This window comes from Cebidichthys violaceus, unplaced genomic scaffold, assembly GCF_023349555.1.
Source record: "Cebidichthys violaceus isolate CVI_PGR_0920_01 unplaced genomic scaffold, fCebVio1.0.p SCAF_27, whole genome shotgun sequence".
In the NCBI taxonomy this organism is placed as follows: Eukaryota; Metazoa; Chordata; class Actinopteri; order Perciformes; family Stichaeidae; genus Cebidichthys; species Cebidichthys violaceus.
Genome location: NW_027176450.1, coordinates 4,635,251 through 4,650,547, shown reverse-complemented (window position 1 = coordinate 4,650,547; position 15,297 = coordinate 4,635,251). Strand labels below are relative to the sequence as shown.

General features: G+C 42.3%; 1 protein-coding gene across 3 annotated transcripts in view; it reads left to right on the top strand.

Annotated features, from left to right (window-relative positions):
- Positions 1-15,297, top strand: part of robo3 (roundabout, axon guidance receptor, homolog 3 (Drosophila)) — a 78,411-nt gene that overhangs the window by 27,330 nt on the left and 35,784 nt on the right. For all 3 annotated transcript variants that reach the window (XM_068721177.1, XM_068721175.1, XM_068721178.1), the window contains exons 3-6: positions 9,588-9,745; positions 11,023-11,143; positions 12,155-12,293; positions 13,577-13,704. In XM_068721177.1, coding sequence (XP_068577278.1) covers positions 9,588-9,745; positions 11,023-11,143; positions 12,155-12,293; positions 13,577-13,704 — 546 coding nt within the window. The remainder of the gene's footprint in view (positions 1-9,587; positions 9,746-11,022; positions 11,144-12,154; positions 12,294-13,576; positions 13,705-15,297) is intronic.

Genomic DNA, 15,297 nt, shown 5'->3' with positions numbered 1-15,297 from the left:
AGGAGGTCTGCGGTGGATTAACCTCAAGGTTGCCGGGTGGGTGAGCACAGCAACCGGCTCACAATTGGGATGGGAACCTGCCGCTGAGCCCCACGGAGGTGAACACTCCCCATGCTGCGAGATTGGAAGGATTTCCATGCAAATTGTTTGTGTGAGAGTTGGTGTGTGTGTGTGTGTGTGTGTGTGTGTGTGTGTGTGTGTGTGTGTGTGTGTGTGTGTGTGTGTGTGTGTGTGAGTGTGAGTGTGAGTGGACACGTGTTTACAGGAGAGTTCTATCTCTGCCTGTGCACATACCTTCTGTGGTAGCAGGCTAATGGGAGGAGCTGGGTAGCGGCTTCGGTGTGAGAAGTGTTTTTCTACGGCCTCCCTCTTGACTTGAAATATGGCTGTTTCAATCCAATGGGCCTGGCATGCCTCCAGCCGGTTCTGTTCTCTCTCTGTGTGTGCATGTGCGCGTGTCAGTGGGTGTGCACGTGTGACGGGGGAAGGGAAGGACAGGGGTTAAGATCCAGCAGGATGAATGGGCCTTTAATTAAAACCTCCCCACACACATACTGCATGCACAAAGTACAGCATGAGGCTCGTTTAATCATTTCAAAAGTACCTATGATATTTCATCTTTCATTTTCTTTTACTTTATTAGTGTCTTGACGGAACTACCTGGACAAACCAGATGAACCAGCACACAGTACTTAATAGACCAAATCTGTGTAATGGAGAAGTAAAGAAAACAAACTAATGACGTCCTCAAATGTCTTATGTTGTCCATAGTTAATCAGTTCACTGTCTTAGAGGAGTTAAGAAACCAGAAAATATTTACATTAAAGAAGCTTTGTTATATTTGATCATTTTACTAATAAATTATCCAAATAGACAACTAATCGATTCATCTTTGCACACAAGTTTTCTTTTTATATATATATATACAGCCAAAGTAATAAAATGTTTTCATCTGGAGAAAATCTTGGGTGCCGCCCAGAATCCACAGGAATTCTGTTTTTATTGAACAATTCTCCAGGACGTGATGTACACCAAGAGCCAAATATTCAGCCGGTGCAGGCCGTGATGGGCCCTTTGGGTAGCTGGGTTTCGGCTGGAGGCAGAGAGGATTAGGAGTGCAGCTGTATACAGTTAGTGTGTTTATGGTGTAGAGTTGGGTGTTGGATTTCAAGCATCGAAATGCTTGACTGCAAAACTAATCTATGAAAGTAATACGTGACTTTTCAAAAACGTGAAATATTAGCACTCTGTCAGTCCAGCGATAGGGTTGCTGCTACCGTACGCTGCAGCAGATATCACTTATTTTAGGCAAAGGTGAAGTCATGAATTGAAACATCCCTCAACTAATTTTCATCAGTAAGTCCTGCTCTCCTCTCCCTTTCTGAGGCAGCGCAGTGGTCTCTGCGTCTGTATTGCATACACCTTGCGAGACTCCTCAGCTTCCGGTCCTTTCTATGACTTGCATAACATTCACCACGTGCACTGGTTAGCATGCTCACCCGTATGAAACGTGAGCCAGTTTAAACATGTAATCTTATTGTCACATGATTAGCTCCGTGCTAACAGGGCGCCCGTAGGTCGGCCTGATCGTCCTCAACCTCAGTTCTCAAGCTCATGTTGTGGGCCATGTGCTTCATTATAACACACACACACACACACACACACACACACACACACACACACACACACACACACACACACACACACACACACACAGACACACACACACACACACAGACCAACCCCCCCATGAGCTTCCCTCCAGTGTTTGTGTGTGATAATGAGAGCCTCCTGCGCTGTCCCACCACTACATGTGGGGCCCACGGTCATATTGGCTGCAGACTACACCACTGCCAAGTATTACCCCCCCCCCCCCCCCCCCCCCCCCCCTACATGTCTGGGTGTGACAATACACTGCTGTGGTGGGGCCAGGCCCGGGTGTTTATAAGCGCTTAAAAAGCCATGAAACGTCACACCTTGACTGATAACCTCATCTATTTTCTTTTCCTCGGCAGTGGCGGGGGGCCGGGTGGGTGACGGCGGCCCCTCATATATTATCACCTAATTCAATTTCGGGCAGTATTTTACATAACGTGGCTACGGCGATAACACACAAACATGACGTGAATATGAATTGCACGCCGTTGTGTTGGGCTTGCCTGCTGATTGCGTCGTAAGAAGAGGTTCATAATCTGCTTCTAATGCATCGCGGTGACTTGTGGGTTTCATTCCGGTGTTATCTGAGCGCTGTGGCTAGTAATTGGTTTTCCTGAGGCTTCCACATAATGTTAATTTGCACTGCAGAGATTTGGCCAAGACCAATTTGGTAACTATTGCTCTATAAAAGTGATAGAGAAGTGATTTGTTTTGTTTTAAGGTCTGATCTCTTCACTGATAATCACATAGAAAAGCAGATTTCCTCAGCATTCATCTCAACCTGTAGGGTCCTATGCATGGAAATAACTTTTCACGCTGCTGTCATCATGACCAGTGGGACCAGCTGCTTCTCAACCATCAGTCCAGGTTTGGTGGCAGCATGGGTGGGAGGGCTCTGGTAGAGGGTGCTGGGGGTTTGGGTGGGTGGGGTCGGGGCAGCTTTTGTGACTGTTAAACGGATTCAGCTGACGGGACTAAGCAGCAGCTAAATGGCCATGCTGGCGGATACGCTGAGGGACAAAGGAAAATGGAGGGAGTAAATTTGAAGGGAGAAATGCGTCAGACATTGATGAACAGGGTGTGTGTGTGTGTGTGTGTGTGTGTGTGTGTGTGTGTGTGTGTGTGTGTGTGTGTGTGTGTGTGTGTGTGTGTGTGTGTGTGTGGTGTAGGTGACCCCTCTGGACTCGTGGAAGGAGTAATTGAAATGCCCTGTCGATGTGATTCCGATTCATTTGGCTTTAGCGCCAGCTCAATCTCGCCGTCGGCCACAGGAGCATTTCCAGAGAGCTAAACCATGTTGGGTCATTTACTCAAGGCCACACAGTACTGTCAGAGCCAATGACAGCGCCAAGAGAAAAGAAATAAAATGAAATTACACTTTAAACCAAGTTGGGGGTTTTTTCAGAAGGGGGGACATTACAGATCAGCTGTCAGAAAATGTTGGTAATGAAATGGTAAGGGCTTCTTGACTGTGTGTGTGTGTGTGTGTGTGTGTGTGTGTGTGTGTGTGTGTGTGTGTGTGTGTGTGTGTGTTTTGTCGGTACACTGCAGGGGGGGTTCCAATCTCCAGTCAGCCTGTATATTGGACTGAACTGGTGATAATATTGGACTCAGACAGTGTTTTGCTGTATTTGCTGCTACAGCTGCCGTGCAGCGTATCTGTGTTTGTATTGGGGGGGCGGGGAGGCGGTGAGTGCTTAAAGGCAGTGAGGACATCTGTCTCCAACTGAGAGACCTCCGCCCCTCCCTCCATCCTCTCCAGACCCTCCCATCACCACAACACATACACAATATCCTGCGCGGGGCCGTTTCATCATGGTGTAATGGCTGATAGGGATCAGAGGGGGTCCACTCTGGATAATGAGAGTGGCTGATGGAAGATGGCTTCTGACGGGGGCCCCTGTCGGGCCCAAGGGCTCGGACAGATATTGCCTTGGGGACCCGGCTTCACTTACAGAGAGGACAGAGAAGACGTTCAAGCGTGCACCTAAGCAGCCTTGTGAAAGGGATAGGAATGATGCATGTGCTCTGGCGAAGGGCTGAAACCTCGGCGTGCATTTGGCGTTGCGTTCACACCGAAGCAGATTGCTTCGTGTCGGGGACAAGATGGGAGCTGACGGATGGACGGAAGACGACCTCAGTTCCCCACAACAGAGCTTGAACCAGAGGACGCCTCTCTCGACTCCCCTCCCTTCATCCGTCGCTTTGCTCTGCCTGCCAAGGGACTATCCGTCATTCTCTCTCTGCCATCTGAATATTTATTCTTGAGGGGGTGCTGACACACACACACACACAGTCCTTGGAACATTAACGACAGCGATAAAGCCATTTAATTAAAAGTGAGCCTGAGCTCGCCCCAAAGGTGTTTTTTATGTCCAATTAAATGCTCAAATGATGCCCTGATATACAGCAGGGTCGTGGTACTTTGCCCATGTAGTAAATCACAAGTCCAGTGGTCACAGATACATATTATTTTACAATAACAATGCTTTTTTTTGGCGTAGAATGGTGTTTTTTTGTCTTTTGTAATGATTCAGTGTAATTTGTAGTTCACATATCCATCATTGTGCATCACAAGCTGAAAAATACTGCGTGGAGATGGTGTCATTTCTTTTCTTGAGACTAATGTGCTTGTCATTGTGTAAAGATACAGTCTGACAGCAATCTGTCGCAGACAGGGAAGCTAAACACACAGATCTGATTTGCATTATTAGATGTGGTTGTGTTTGGAGCAGATGATGAAATCTTCTCTCATGATTCATCTGACTTCATATCGTGACATTGATTTGTAGAAATTATCAAGAAACGGTTAGCGATGCGACTACCATTTGTTTTCTCGATTCATCGTTTTGCTCTAAAATGTCAAGAAACAGTGAAAATGGCTCCACACAATCCACACAACCCAAAGATATTCAGTTTAATCTCATGTACAACAAAAAAAACATAACATCCTCACATTTGAGAAGCTGGAACCGAAGAGTGTTTCGGCCTTTTTGCAAGAAAAATTACAAAAACTATTAATTTATCAAAATAGTTTCTGATTCATTTTCTTTTTGATTGACTAATCTATTCCATGGATCCATTGCACCTCCTAAAACAATAAATACATAAAGTGATCACATGATAATATGAGTTGAGGCTTAATAATTAATACCTGAAAAATCAACCCACTTGAGGGGCCAGGCCTGGTAGTAATTGTTCCTGTACAGCCCAGACAGCCACAACGACATACAGTTGAGCCCAGTAACAAGAGCTTTAAAGATACAAAAACCAAGCTTTCAAAGAAAACAATACTTGAAATGGTTCAACAGATATTGTCTTATGTCTGTATTGCCATGTGTGCTACTCTGTTTGTATCATGTATGGTATACATTTTCAGGGTTTCCATTCCAATCAGACCTATTTCAAACACACGCGCTCCTTATCTGTGTGTGTTACTGTGTGTCTGTGCTCTGATTAAAGCCCAGTGGTGGGGATTACTTTGGCTTTGTTGAAGGGCTTTAAAGAAAGGGTCAAAGAGCACCCACTTAATATGGGCCCCAAAGGGCCTCATGGGTAATTGCCAGTGCCTAATAAACTTCTAGACACCCTCTTTTCTGGAGAGTGCGGAGGGCAGAATGGGAAAAAGATCAGGGGCCCCTGGAGCCACGATCTCAGGGTGGTGTGTGACAGGTCATCGCGGCGGTCCTTTAACCCCGCCGCATGGTAAATCAGACCCGGGGTGCAACGCACCGCCCTACTTCCCTCCCCACTTTGCATGATGGGACAGGTTACTGAACAATTTAGTCAGGGTTTTGTAATCTGCCGTGAATAGCGATCGGGAGAAATGTCAGCGGCAGGTACAGATAAGGTCAGGAATGTTGTTCCGCATATCATTCCAGGATTGGAAGGGCCAATGGGATTTGGAGTGCCCCAAATGGTCTGTGGCTTAGTAATTGGCCATCAGGATATGGGTCTGACTGAAGACATAAGTGGCAATAAGAGACATGTTTTTTTTGGGGGGGGGGGGTTTTCAAAAGACCGCAACATAGTGGTTCAGAAGCCCACAATGAATTGCGTAGACGTGTTATCAGGCGAAGGCAAGAACCAGCTCCTTCCTCCTAATGAGGGAATGAAAAATCCCCCCTTAAACACGGACATGACCTTGATTACAAACAAAACAGGCTGATTTATCTCCGCGCGTACACACCCACGTTCACCCTCCTTCAAAGAGGACACCGCGCTATCTTGACAAGAAGAGAAATGAGTCTTTGCCGCGTACGGCCTGACATTGAGATACAATGCATTTTTCACACAGCCAGGTATTTCAGATAGAGAAATGTCAAAAGTCTAGCGAGGTTATATGGATTTATGGACACATGGATGTATGGATGGTGATGATAATGCTAATGTCTTGTGATGTCATTAGGGGTGGTGTGTCATTAATTAGATGAGGCGGTGACCCACCCCTGCTAGCCTGTGACATTACATCGGTGTTCTCACAAACTTACACACACTCTGGTGTGCATACCCACCCATGTATAAAGACATGCACGCATAAATAAAATACACAAGCACAGGTGTGCTGCTGTACACATTAAGTGATCTATGAGTATTGATAGATGCTGAGGAGAAACAATCACATGTGCAGCGTCTTTGCTTTACATTCACTTCTTTTAGCCACTGGCACCAATGAAAGATGACTCGGAGCATCCAGTTTTACACTTTTGCTCTCCACTGTAATAACACGCCATATATTCTTCTCCGTTTGCTTATTTTGGTCCTCAAGGCCTCCCATACCAAGTGAACATGGTTGTTTTGTATTCTATTAATTCTCAGGGCAAATGTAAATAGAAGACACATTTTAGAAGGACAAGCCTTTGAATCAAGTACACAAGAAATAAATCAGGTTTTACAGAGAGTCACAGGGGCATTGGAAATAATACTGTTACTTAACTTACAGTACATATTGCTTCTTTTTTTCACTATTTTACATACCTACGTATTGTGTCAATGAAAATGCCAATATGTATTCAATCCCCATCCATCAATCAATCTGACAACTCAGTGATGCTCTTAAATCGGCGTGACCAGCTTCTAGGGCTTTCTCATTCCCCAAAGAGGACAGAGTCTCCAATGTTAATGGAATGGGGACGGCCCATTATTCCAAAACCACAATAGTACGAAAAAATGTCCCGGTGGACTGAAAGCCCATTTGTCCCTCAGCCCGTTATCCTAAAGGTCCATTCCTCCGAAGGCCCATTGCTCCGAAAATACATCAAACAAAAGCAGATGGCTAATAATTCATCAACTGTATGGAGATGGTTGTGGGAAATATTGAGGCAATATGGGATTTACAGGATTTTTGCATTCATATAATGACGTAGCTTGATTTGTTAGGTATCTAATCACCTGTGTTCGCCTTAACTCACATTATCATTTGGTCATTTTGTAAGCGACGTGTGCAGGATAAGGAATAAATCAGTCCAACACGTTCTAGGTTTTCCTCATAACTTTAGTGAAGTCCCAGCACCGAACCAAACAAGTCTTTCTCTCCTTTCTTAACCCTATAACCTCCAGTTGCCTGAACAGCGCCCACTAGTGGTAATATCTGCTACCAGATCATCAACTTAACATTACTGCAGACACTAAATATGTGTAAACAAGATGATAAATTTAATATCAGAGTAAACTTACATTTGCACATGCGCAATTATGTTTAAACTGAGTTTACGTTATGTTTCTATCACACAATTTTACTTTAACGGCCATTGTTCCGAAGTGCTACCGCTCAGAAATACACACTCTAGCTGCAACAAACAGAAGCACATGGCTAATTATTATACAGAATAATTTTGCCTCTGATTGGCTAGTATTTGTTGCCTTTGTTGGTTAGGTTGGTTAGGTTTAAGCACGAGTGTGATTGGTTAGGGCTAGGGCAAGAATATTGGGCGAGCCAATCAGAGGCAGGCTGTCAGAATAGTGGCCATTTTTTTTCAGGATAACGGGCTTTTTGACAAATGGGACTTCGGTCTAATGAGACATTTTTCGGACTATTGGTGTTTCTAAATAATGGGTTGTAAAAACAACGGCATGGCACCAATTGAATAGCCTCATGATTGGACCATGACTTTGTCAGTGTAGGCTGTAATGTGTGCTAATTTGTACTTATTGCAGTAGGAGTTGAGTAGAAGAGTTTATTTGATAAATGTAGAGCACTATCTCAGAAGTGCTTGACAAAGCGGCTTAATCAAAGTAAAATATAGCATTTACATAAATATGTCATTTCCACCACTGGTCTTGAATGTGTGAATATTGCTGCTGTTAACACATTTCTCTTCAACCTGAAAGATGAGAATAATGCTAAATGTGTTTGTTTGAATCAGAAGATTATTGAAGACTTGTATGGCGTTAAAATCAGTCAAAGTCAGTTTTATCTTATTCTGCACGTCGCTTCTATCAGCCTTTACAGACATATGAGTTATGCAATATTAATACACTTTAAAAATCAGTTTCTCCCCAAACATGACAAGATGCACAGAGAGGTAAAATACTTGACAGCTTTTCTTTGAGCAGCAATGTTCAGAAGTCTGTGAAAAACGCAAACTACAACACCAGTTTCTGACATGACTTGCACTTTTTAAGTGAAGTAACTGATTTCTCTCTTCATGCCTCAGCAGCTCTGCAGATCTTGAGATCTCTCAGATCACACTCAGGAGAAATTTGATTCAGGACATGAGTGGAATGTCATTACGTTGATATAAGTTATTAATACCTCAATGAGACGTATCAATATAATGTTAGGGAGTATGCAAATCAGCCAAGCTCTCCTCTGGCATCAATTAATCATACACCAACTCCTTGATGTCCAAATCTCACATCTTCCCATCGCTTCAAAAGAGAACTTTGTGGAATATTTGAGGGTTGTAATTTGATACCCACCAAATGCTCTTTTAAAAGAGTTGCTGCTCGTTGTCAGACATTTGTTAATAAATGCCGAGGAGAGATTGTGATTTGAAAGGGAAGCTTTTCAGATCCATTTTGGTGTCTTTTGGGGGGATGGTCAGGCCGGGTAGGAATGCCGTGAAAAACCATCTCATTGGTTTATCCCCTTTGTAAGTCTCTCGAGTGGCTAAGGCCAGACTTACCCTGCAGGCCTGCATGGCTTTGGTCTCTTAGGGGTAGACTGATGCTGTCAGTACATCATTCTAGAGTACAAAACCATCCTCCACACCTGTAATCTGAGAGGTCACAAAGCCTCAGAGACTGAAATAAGATAGAAGAAGTCTAATGCCTTCAGGTAACAGGCAAGATGTTGACTGCAGAGAGATGCATTTGGAAGTAAAGAAGACAAATCTCTATTATTTTATACATGGATTCCAGGGAAGCAAAAGAAAGTTATTTTCTGGATTGCCATGGCTTCCTGCTATAGCACTGATTTACCCTGGTTGAATAGTGACTTGTTTTCTTGTATCCAAGTGTATTTATATATTTGCAAATGGTGTGTGTATCTGTGTGTGGGTCAGATTGAATAATGCATCTACTTTTGTGTGTGTCAGCTAGAAAAGCCTTCATTATTGATGTGCTGTGACGACACACACATGACACAGACTCAATGAAGACCGTAGGGACGCCATGTTAAATCCACAGTCATGCATTATGCTTTGTGTTAGTCCGCTCAGTCAAACAGTGAGAGATGATCCTAATTTGTGATTTGCACCTTTTTGGTATTCACGTTGTTGTTTGTGGTCCTTTCGAAGGCCACATGTCAGTACAAATCCAACAGGACTCCATGCATGCATAGACGGATAAAGAACAGTGTCATCGACAGGCTAAATGTCAGGACAAGTCAGCAGAACAACATTGAAGTCAAAGCCAGATAAAAGACAGTATCATCAACAAGGAAGTTCACACACTCTAACCATGCCTCTTCTCTTCTGTTTTTTTTCCAGTTCTGAGAGATGACTTCCGTCAGACGCCCAGTGATGTGGTGGTAGCAGCAGGTGAGCCGGCTGTCATGGAGTGTATCCCCCCCAGAGGCCATCCTGAGCCCACCATCTCTTGGAAGAGAAACAACATCCGGGTCAATGACCGAGATGAGAGGATCACTGTGAGGTTTTTTTTTTCTGTAGAATTAATATCATGAAGTTAGTGATTTGAACTGGAAACAGCTGAACCACCCATGCTTTTGTTAGAGTTCTTAATTTGTGCTTTTTTAAATTTTTATTTGTACAAATAATAAGTTGTTTGCAAGCTCTTAGCTTTGTGTATTGTGGCGTTAATGTCACACAAGCTAATTTTCATAATTGTTCAAGTGATCTTCTGTGATGGTTTTTTTCATTCAAACTAAATTCTGACCAATCAATAATTCAGAGTTTGATGAAGAGGTGCTGATTAAGAATCAATCCAGTTCAATCATGGTTGATAATCAAGAAGCAGCATTGCTATTGAACTACGTTGATTATTGTTTAATTGAACCCTTCAAGAGTGCTCATCAGAATCAGAATCAGCTTTATTGGCCATGTATGCATACAATAAACAGACAAAAATATATATAAAAAATAAAACAAGGGCAACAAAAAAAGTAGAACAGATGTAGGTATAAACATTTAACAACTATGTACAATATAAGTATAAATATTAGAGCTGGGCAACAATTACAATTTTTAATCGCGATTAATCACATTGTTATTGCGCACTTTTATTTTAAAGTACTGCTATATGAACAAAAGTACAATAACAGTTGGTTTGAAACACTTTAAACAGATCAGGTTCTTTTTAACAGCAGTATTCTTTACACAGTAGCAGTTATATTTCTTCACTATCTGTGCTCAGTGTGCTGACTTTATTTAAAACGATAATAACGCGTTAACTTGACCAACACTAATAAATATATCCAAAAAAACTATATATATATATATATATATATATAAACATAAACCTATAAACAGCAATGGAATTGAGTTGATAGTGCAAACAGAGGTAATAGTGCAGTATGTCTGATTAATTATTCATCAAGTGACGGCCAGTGGAAAGAAGCTTCTAGAACTAAAGAAGGTGGAATTCAATAAAGCATGCATGTGTGTGCACACCATGTGCCCAGAGCTAGACCCATTCAAACAGTGTAAATAACCAGCAGAGCAGCCATCTGTCATGAGACACTGAAAATGACAGAGTGGCCTCCCTCTTTTCTAACATGCCTCAATATCCTGTTTCCAACCTCTTTCCATTTGTCTTTTTTCTTTCACCCTCCTCCATCACCACTTCTCCTCCACTTCCTCGTGATTTGCTTCCTCCTCCTCCGCTTACCTTTTCATCCATCTCCTTTTGTGCCTCTCTCCTTGGTCTTTGTACCCTCTTCTCCTCTTTTTGCTCCTGAATCTTCAGATGCGAGGAGGCAAATTGATGATTTCCAACACCAGGAAAAGCGACGCTGGCATGTACGTGTGCGTTGGAACCAACATGGTCGGAGAGAAGGACAGTGATCCTGCTGAGCTGGTGGTGTTTGGTGAGTCGTTCTTACCGCATCTCATTAAATTACGGTCAACTTGCAAACACTACATAGAAAGTGAAACCTATATTCCCATGTTTCATTTAAGTAGTAATCTAATTTATTTTTACATTACAACTTCCTTTGAAAACAGAAGAATCTGGAGTATTGGACTTCAATAAATGTCCTTTCCTTTAATTTAGTCGAGAACATTTAATAATCCTGTAGAGTAAGTTAATCTAATTGAATCCATTTGTAATGGTTCTTACAGTTAGCCTCACAGAACACAAGTATCCTCTGGATGTCGTTCCTCCTGGCTGTACTCTGTCTCCTCAGCCGATGTTGTTGGAGCAGAAGACGGATGTTTCCCTCCCAGCTGCCCTTTGCGTTGCTCCCCTGACCTCTCTGCTTCGTTCCCTCTCTTTGATTCTCTTCTTTGCTCGCAGCAGAGCGGCAGAATAAGCGCTCCCCAAAGTGTGTATTGATCTGAAGAAACAGATTGAAGATTGATATTTTATTTTCAGGCCCACCAAACCCCCCTCCTCTTCCTCACCTCCTTTCCAACAACAGTAACCCTTAACCCAGTGTGTACCACGTAATGTAAAGGGTTACCTTTATATTTAATATTACTGCCATGCATGAAGTTTGCAAGATAATAGCCAGTGCACATCTGCACTAATTTCTCTCTGCTGTCACCATTTTACAATTTTGATTATAATAAGAGCTGACAATGCACATCTGTCTCTCTGGACGTATGTATCAAGATTGATTGACCTGTTTACCTAAATGTGGTTATGCACCTGCATCGGGCCTGGAACTCTATCAATGATGATGCCCATCCTCCTTTCTGTTACCATGTTTAGTTGTGGTGATTTTGTTTTAGTTTTCACTATTTATTTCCTCTGCGGTCACTATTTATTCTCATCTCCATCACAGTCACGGCTGCTGCAACGATCTAATTACCCTAAAGTTTCATACCTCGTGCGTTTTTTAATCCTCTCTCCGTCCTCTGTCTCGGTCTAATTTCAGAGAGGCCGGTGTTCACCAAGCAGCCAGTGAACCAGGTGGTGTTGGCAGACGACACGGTGGACTTCTTCTGCGAGGTGCACGGAGACCCGACTCCGACTGTCCGCTGGCGGAGAGAGGAGGGAGAGTTGCCCCGGGGCAGGTACGGAGGAAAGGACACTCGTTTGTTGTCTGATATCTGCTCCACGATTCACTACCAGCCTGGTGTCATCAGAATACGGTGGTGGTCAGGGTGTCACTTAACAACATGTTACTTTTCCCTGATAATACACCAGCTTCCAATGTTCTGTGCTGAGCTAGGCAACATGAGAAACAGATTGAATTATTGATTTAAAAGATGATTTTCTGCGAGTGGATGTATTCCCACTGTTTTGAGTTAAAGCTTAGGAATTTCAAATTAGAGAAACCAGCTAGAGTACGCTGGATTTTGAACAACTCTTTTCCAATGACAGTAGCTAGCAGCACTAGCTCCAAAAGTTGCTAAATCTAGCGAGGAAGTTGCCAAGCACCTCTCTCCAAAGAACCACCCCCAAAATGATCAACAATGTTAGTACTCATAGCCGTCAAGCTAGCAGCTTTTGGAAAGCTGTGGAGCAATGAGTGCACAGGCAGAATACGAGCAGGTAGACAGATTGGTAGGCAACCAGTCATTTCATTCAGGCCGAATAAAACGATTGGACGAGCTTACTGCAGTCCTGTGACAGCCACAGATACCAGAGCATTTCATTTATTGATTGATGTAAAGAGAATTTCAACAAATATACTCATCCTGGCTTTAAGCCAACAAAGTACACAAGGTTTTAAAAAGAAGATGTTTTGTAGGCGTAATGGACAGCAAATCTGAAAAATTCCAGCTCCTATGGAGCCAATACATGTCATTCCAAAGATACAAGGTTCTTCTAGGAATCCAAATGTACAGCCTCTTGTGACGGTCATCCAAATACAATGCAACTTATTTATTAAACAGCTGTGGAACTTGCCCTGTACCTTTTTAAGATTGTGATAGTAACAGTAATGCCAGTGATAGCAGTCATGAAAGTATTGCATGGTAACACAGTGATTGAGGAACAGTTAGAGTCTTTGTGGATTTGACTGCATGAAACTTTAATGATCCCTCAGGGGAAACGGTAGAAAATGTTCCCTAGTTGTCAGCAGGATCCAGATCTCCACAGGGAGCCTAAAGCTATAAAACAATAATCTGAGATTTACCAAACCCGGTCTCATACTGCCGACTGCATTACAGCAACTTTTCAGATAGTCAGAAAAGCAGCGTCATTCTCAGCCTGATAGCTCTGCATTTTGTTACTTTTCAAAGGTTTAATTAACCCAGATAACTTTGCAATTTGCATTCAAAAATGAAAATCACCAACGAGTGTAGTTTTCAAAAAAGTATTTGTGTGTGTGTGTGTGTGTGTGTCTGTCCAGATTTGAGATCCGCAGCGACAGCAGTCTGCACCTGACCCAGGTGCGAGGTGAGGACGAGGGCACTTACACCTGCGTATCAGAGAACAGCGTGGGCAAAGCCGAGTCTTCAGGGACCCTGCAAGTGCACGGTGAGACATGGGCATGCATCCGAAGAACGTATCGGTAGAATGCCGTCCCAGAAAGTTCCATCTCCGGCTGCAGTCACTGACCGTGCCAGCTGGCTGCACAGTCATGATGTAGTTGTTAAAATCTGAGAATGAATAGTGGACTCATTTGATTTACATTACAGTCATTTAGCAGACGCTTTTATCCAAAGCGACTTACAATTCAGTATCTATCTACACACCGTAGACACAGCTACGGGAGCAATTTTTGGGGTTAAGTGTCTTGCTCAAGGACACATTGACATGAGACTAGAGGAGCAGGAGCCGGGGATTGAACCTCTGACCCTCTGATTGAAAGACAGCCCTGCTCTCCACTTAGCCACGGTCACCCCGATTTAATAATATGTGTGAATAATGAGGAAAAAAAGTATAATTTCCAATATGTTAATGTTGTTGTAAATGTCTCGTTTTCTTAATACTTGTAGTTAATAAACCCTCCTTTATTTCAACACAAATCGTTGAAATGAAACTTCAATGAGGACAGAACATTAGATTTCAACACTGAATGCATGAGTACATGATGTGCACAGATGGACAACTTTGCTACGTTGCGTCACAAAACACCCCCCAGTGGCTTCTGTGTTCTCCTCTTCAAGAACACGTCCAATGTTATTATCAATGTCCAAGATGTGTATATGATATTGGCCATAAGAAGTCAGAATAACAGACGTTGTGGCTACTTCTGACTCTCCATTTCATGCCACTGATAACATGCCGATAGCTGAAACTATAAGAGAGGAAAAGTGAAAAATAGATTTTGAGTTCCTTTTGGGTCTCGACTCGTCATCCCTCTGGAGAGAGAGCCAAGATCAAAAAGCAGTGAGATTGCGTTAGAATAAAGCCAGCCCCTTGAAGAGAGGCACTGGGAAGAGAAATCTGTCATTTGAGATGATAAAAGGGATTATTTAGGGTTTTGTTCTGTAGCATTTAATCCTGTTAGCAGGCCCTAATCCTAGGGTTCCCTCACTGTGGACCTCACTGTGGACCTACAGTCCTGTCAACACACACATGTGCTCACGTACTTTATCCACATGCTTGCACTAACAAACAGATATACATAATCTATTTATAATGCATTATAATCAGTTAAAATGTGATACAAAATAAAAACATTTGACTCTAATATGTCAACAAAATATATATTTGCTAATATTCAGAAAATATCTGAAAATATCTGAAAATATCTGAAAATTAATATTTCAGAAAATATCTGAAAATTAGCAAATATTGAATAAAATAATGCCTCATTTGCATATTTAAACATACATTTTCAGAAAACTTTTAATACAAAAATTATTTTCTTATGTAATAATCAACTGGGGAAGTTCCATGGTAATAGCTATTAGTACGAAATATAATTAAATATGAATAATAATAAATCTATACTTAACCTTGTATAAGTACATTATAAAATGCTTTATACTTTGTTGTGATTGTGGTCATAAAACATTATTCTTAGTTGTTATAACTACATGTTTATAACACATAATAGATATGGATGCGTTGAAAGTGCTACTGAATTTAGCAGCAATGAAGAAGTCCTTCAGCAGCTGTTAG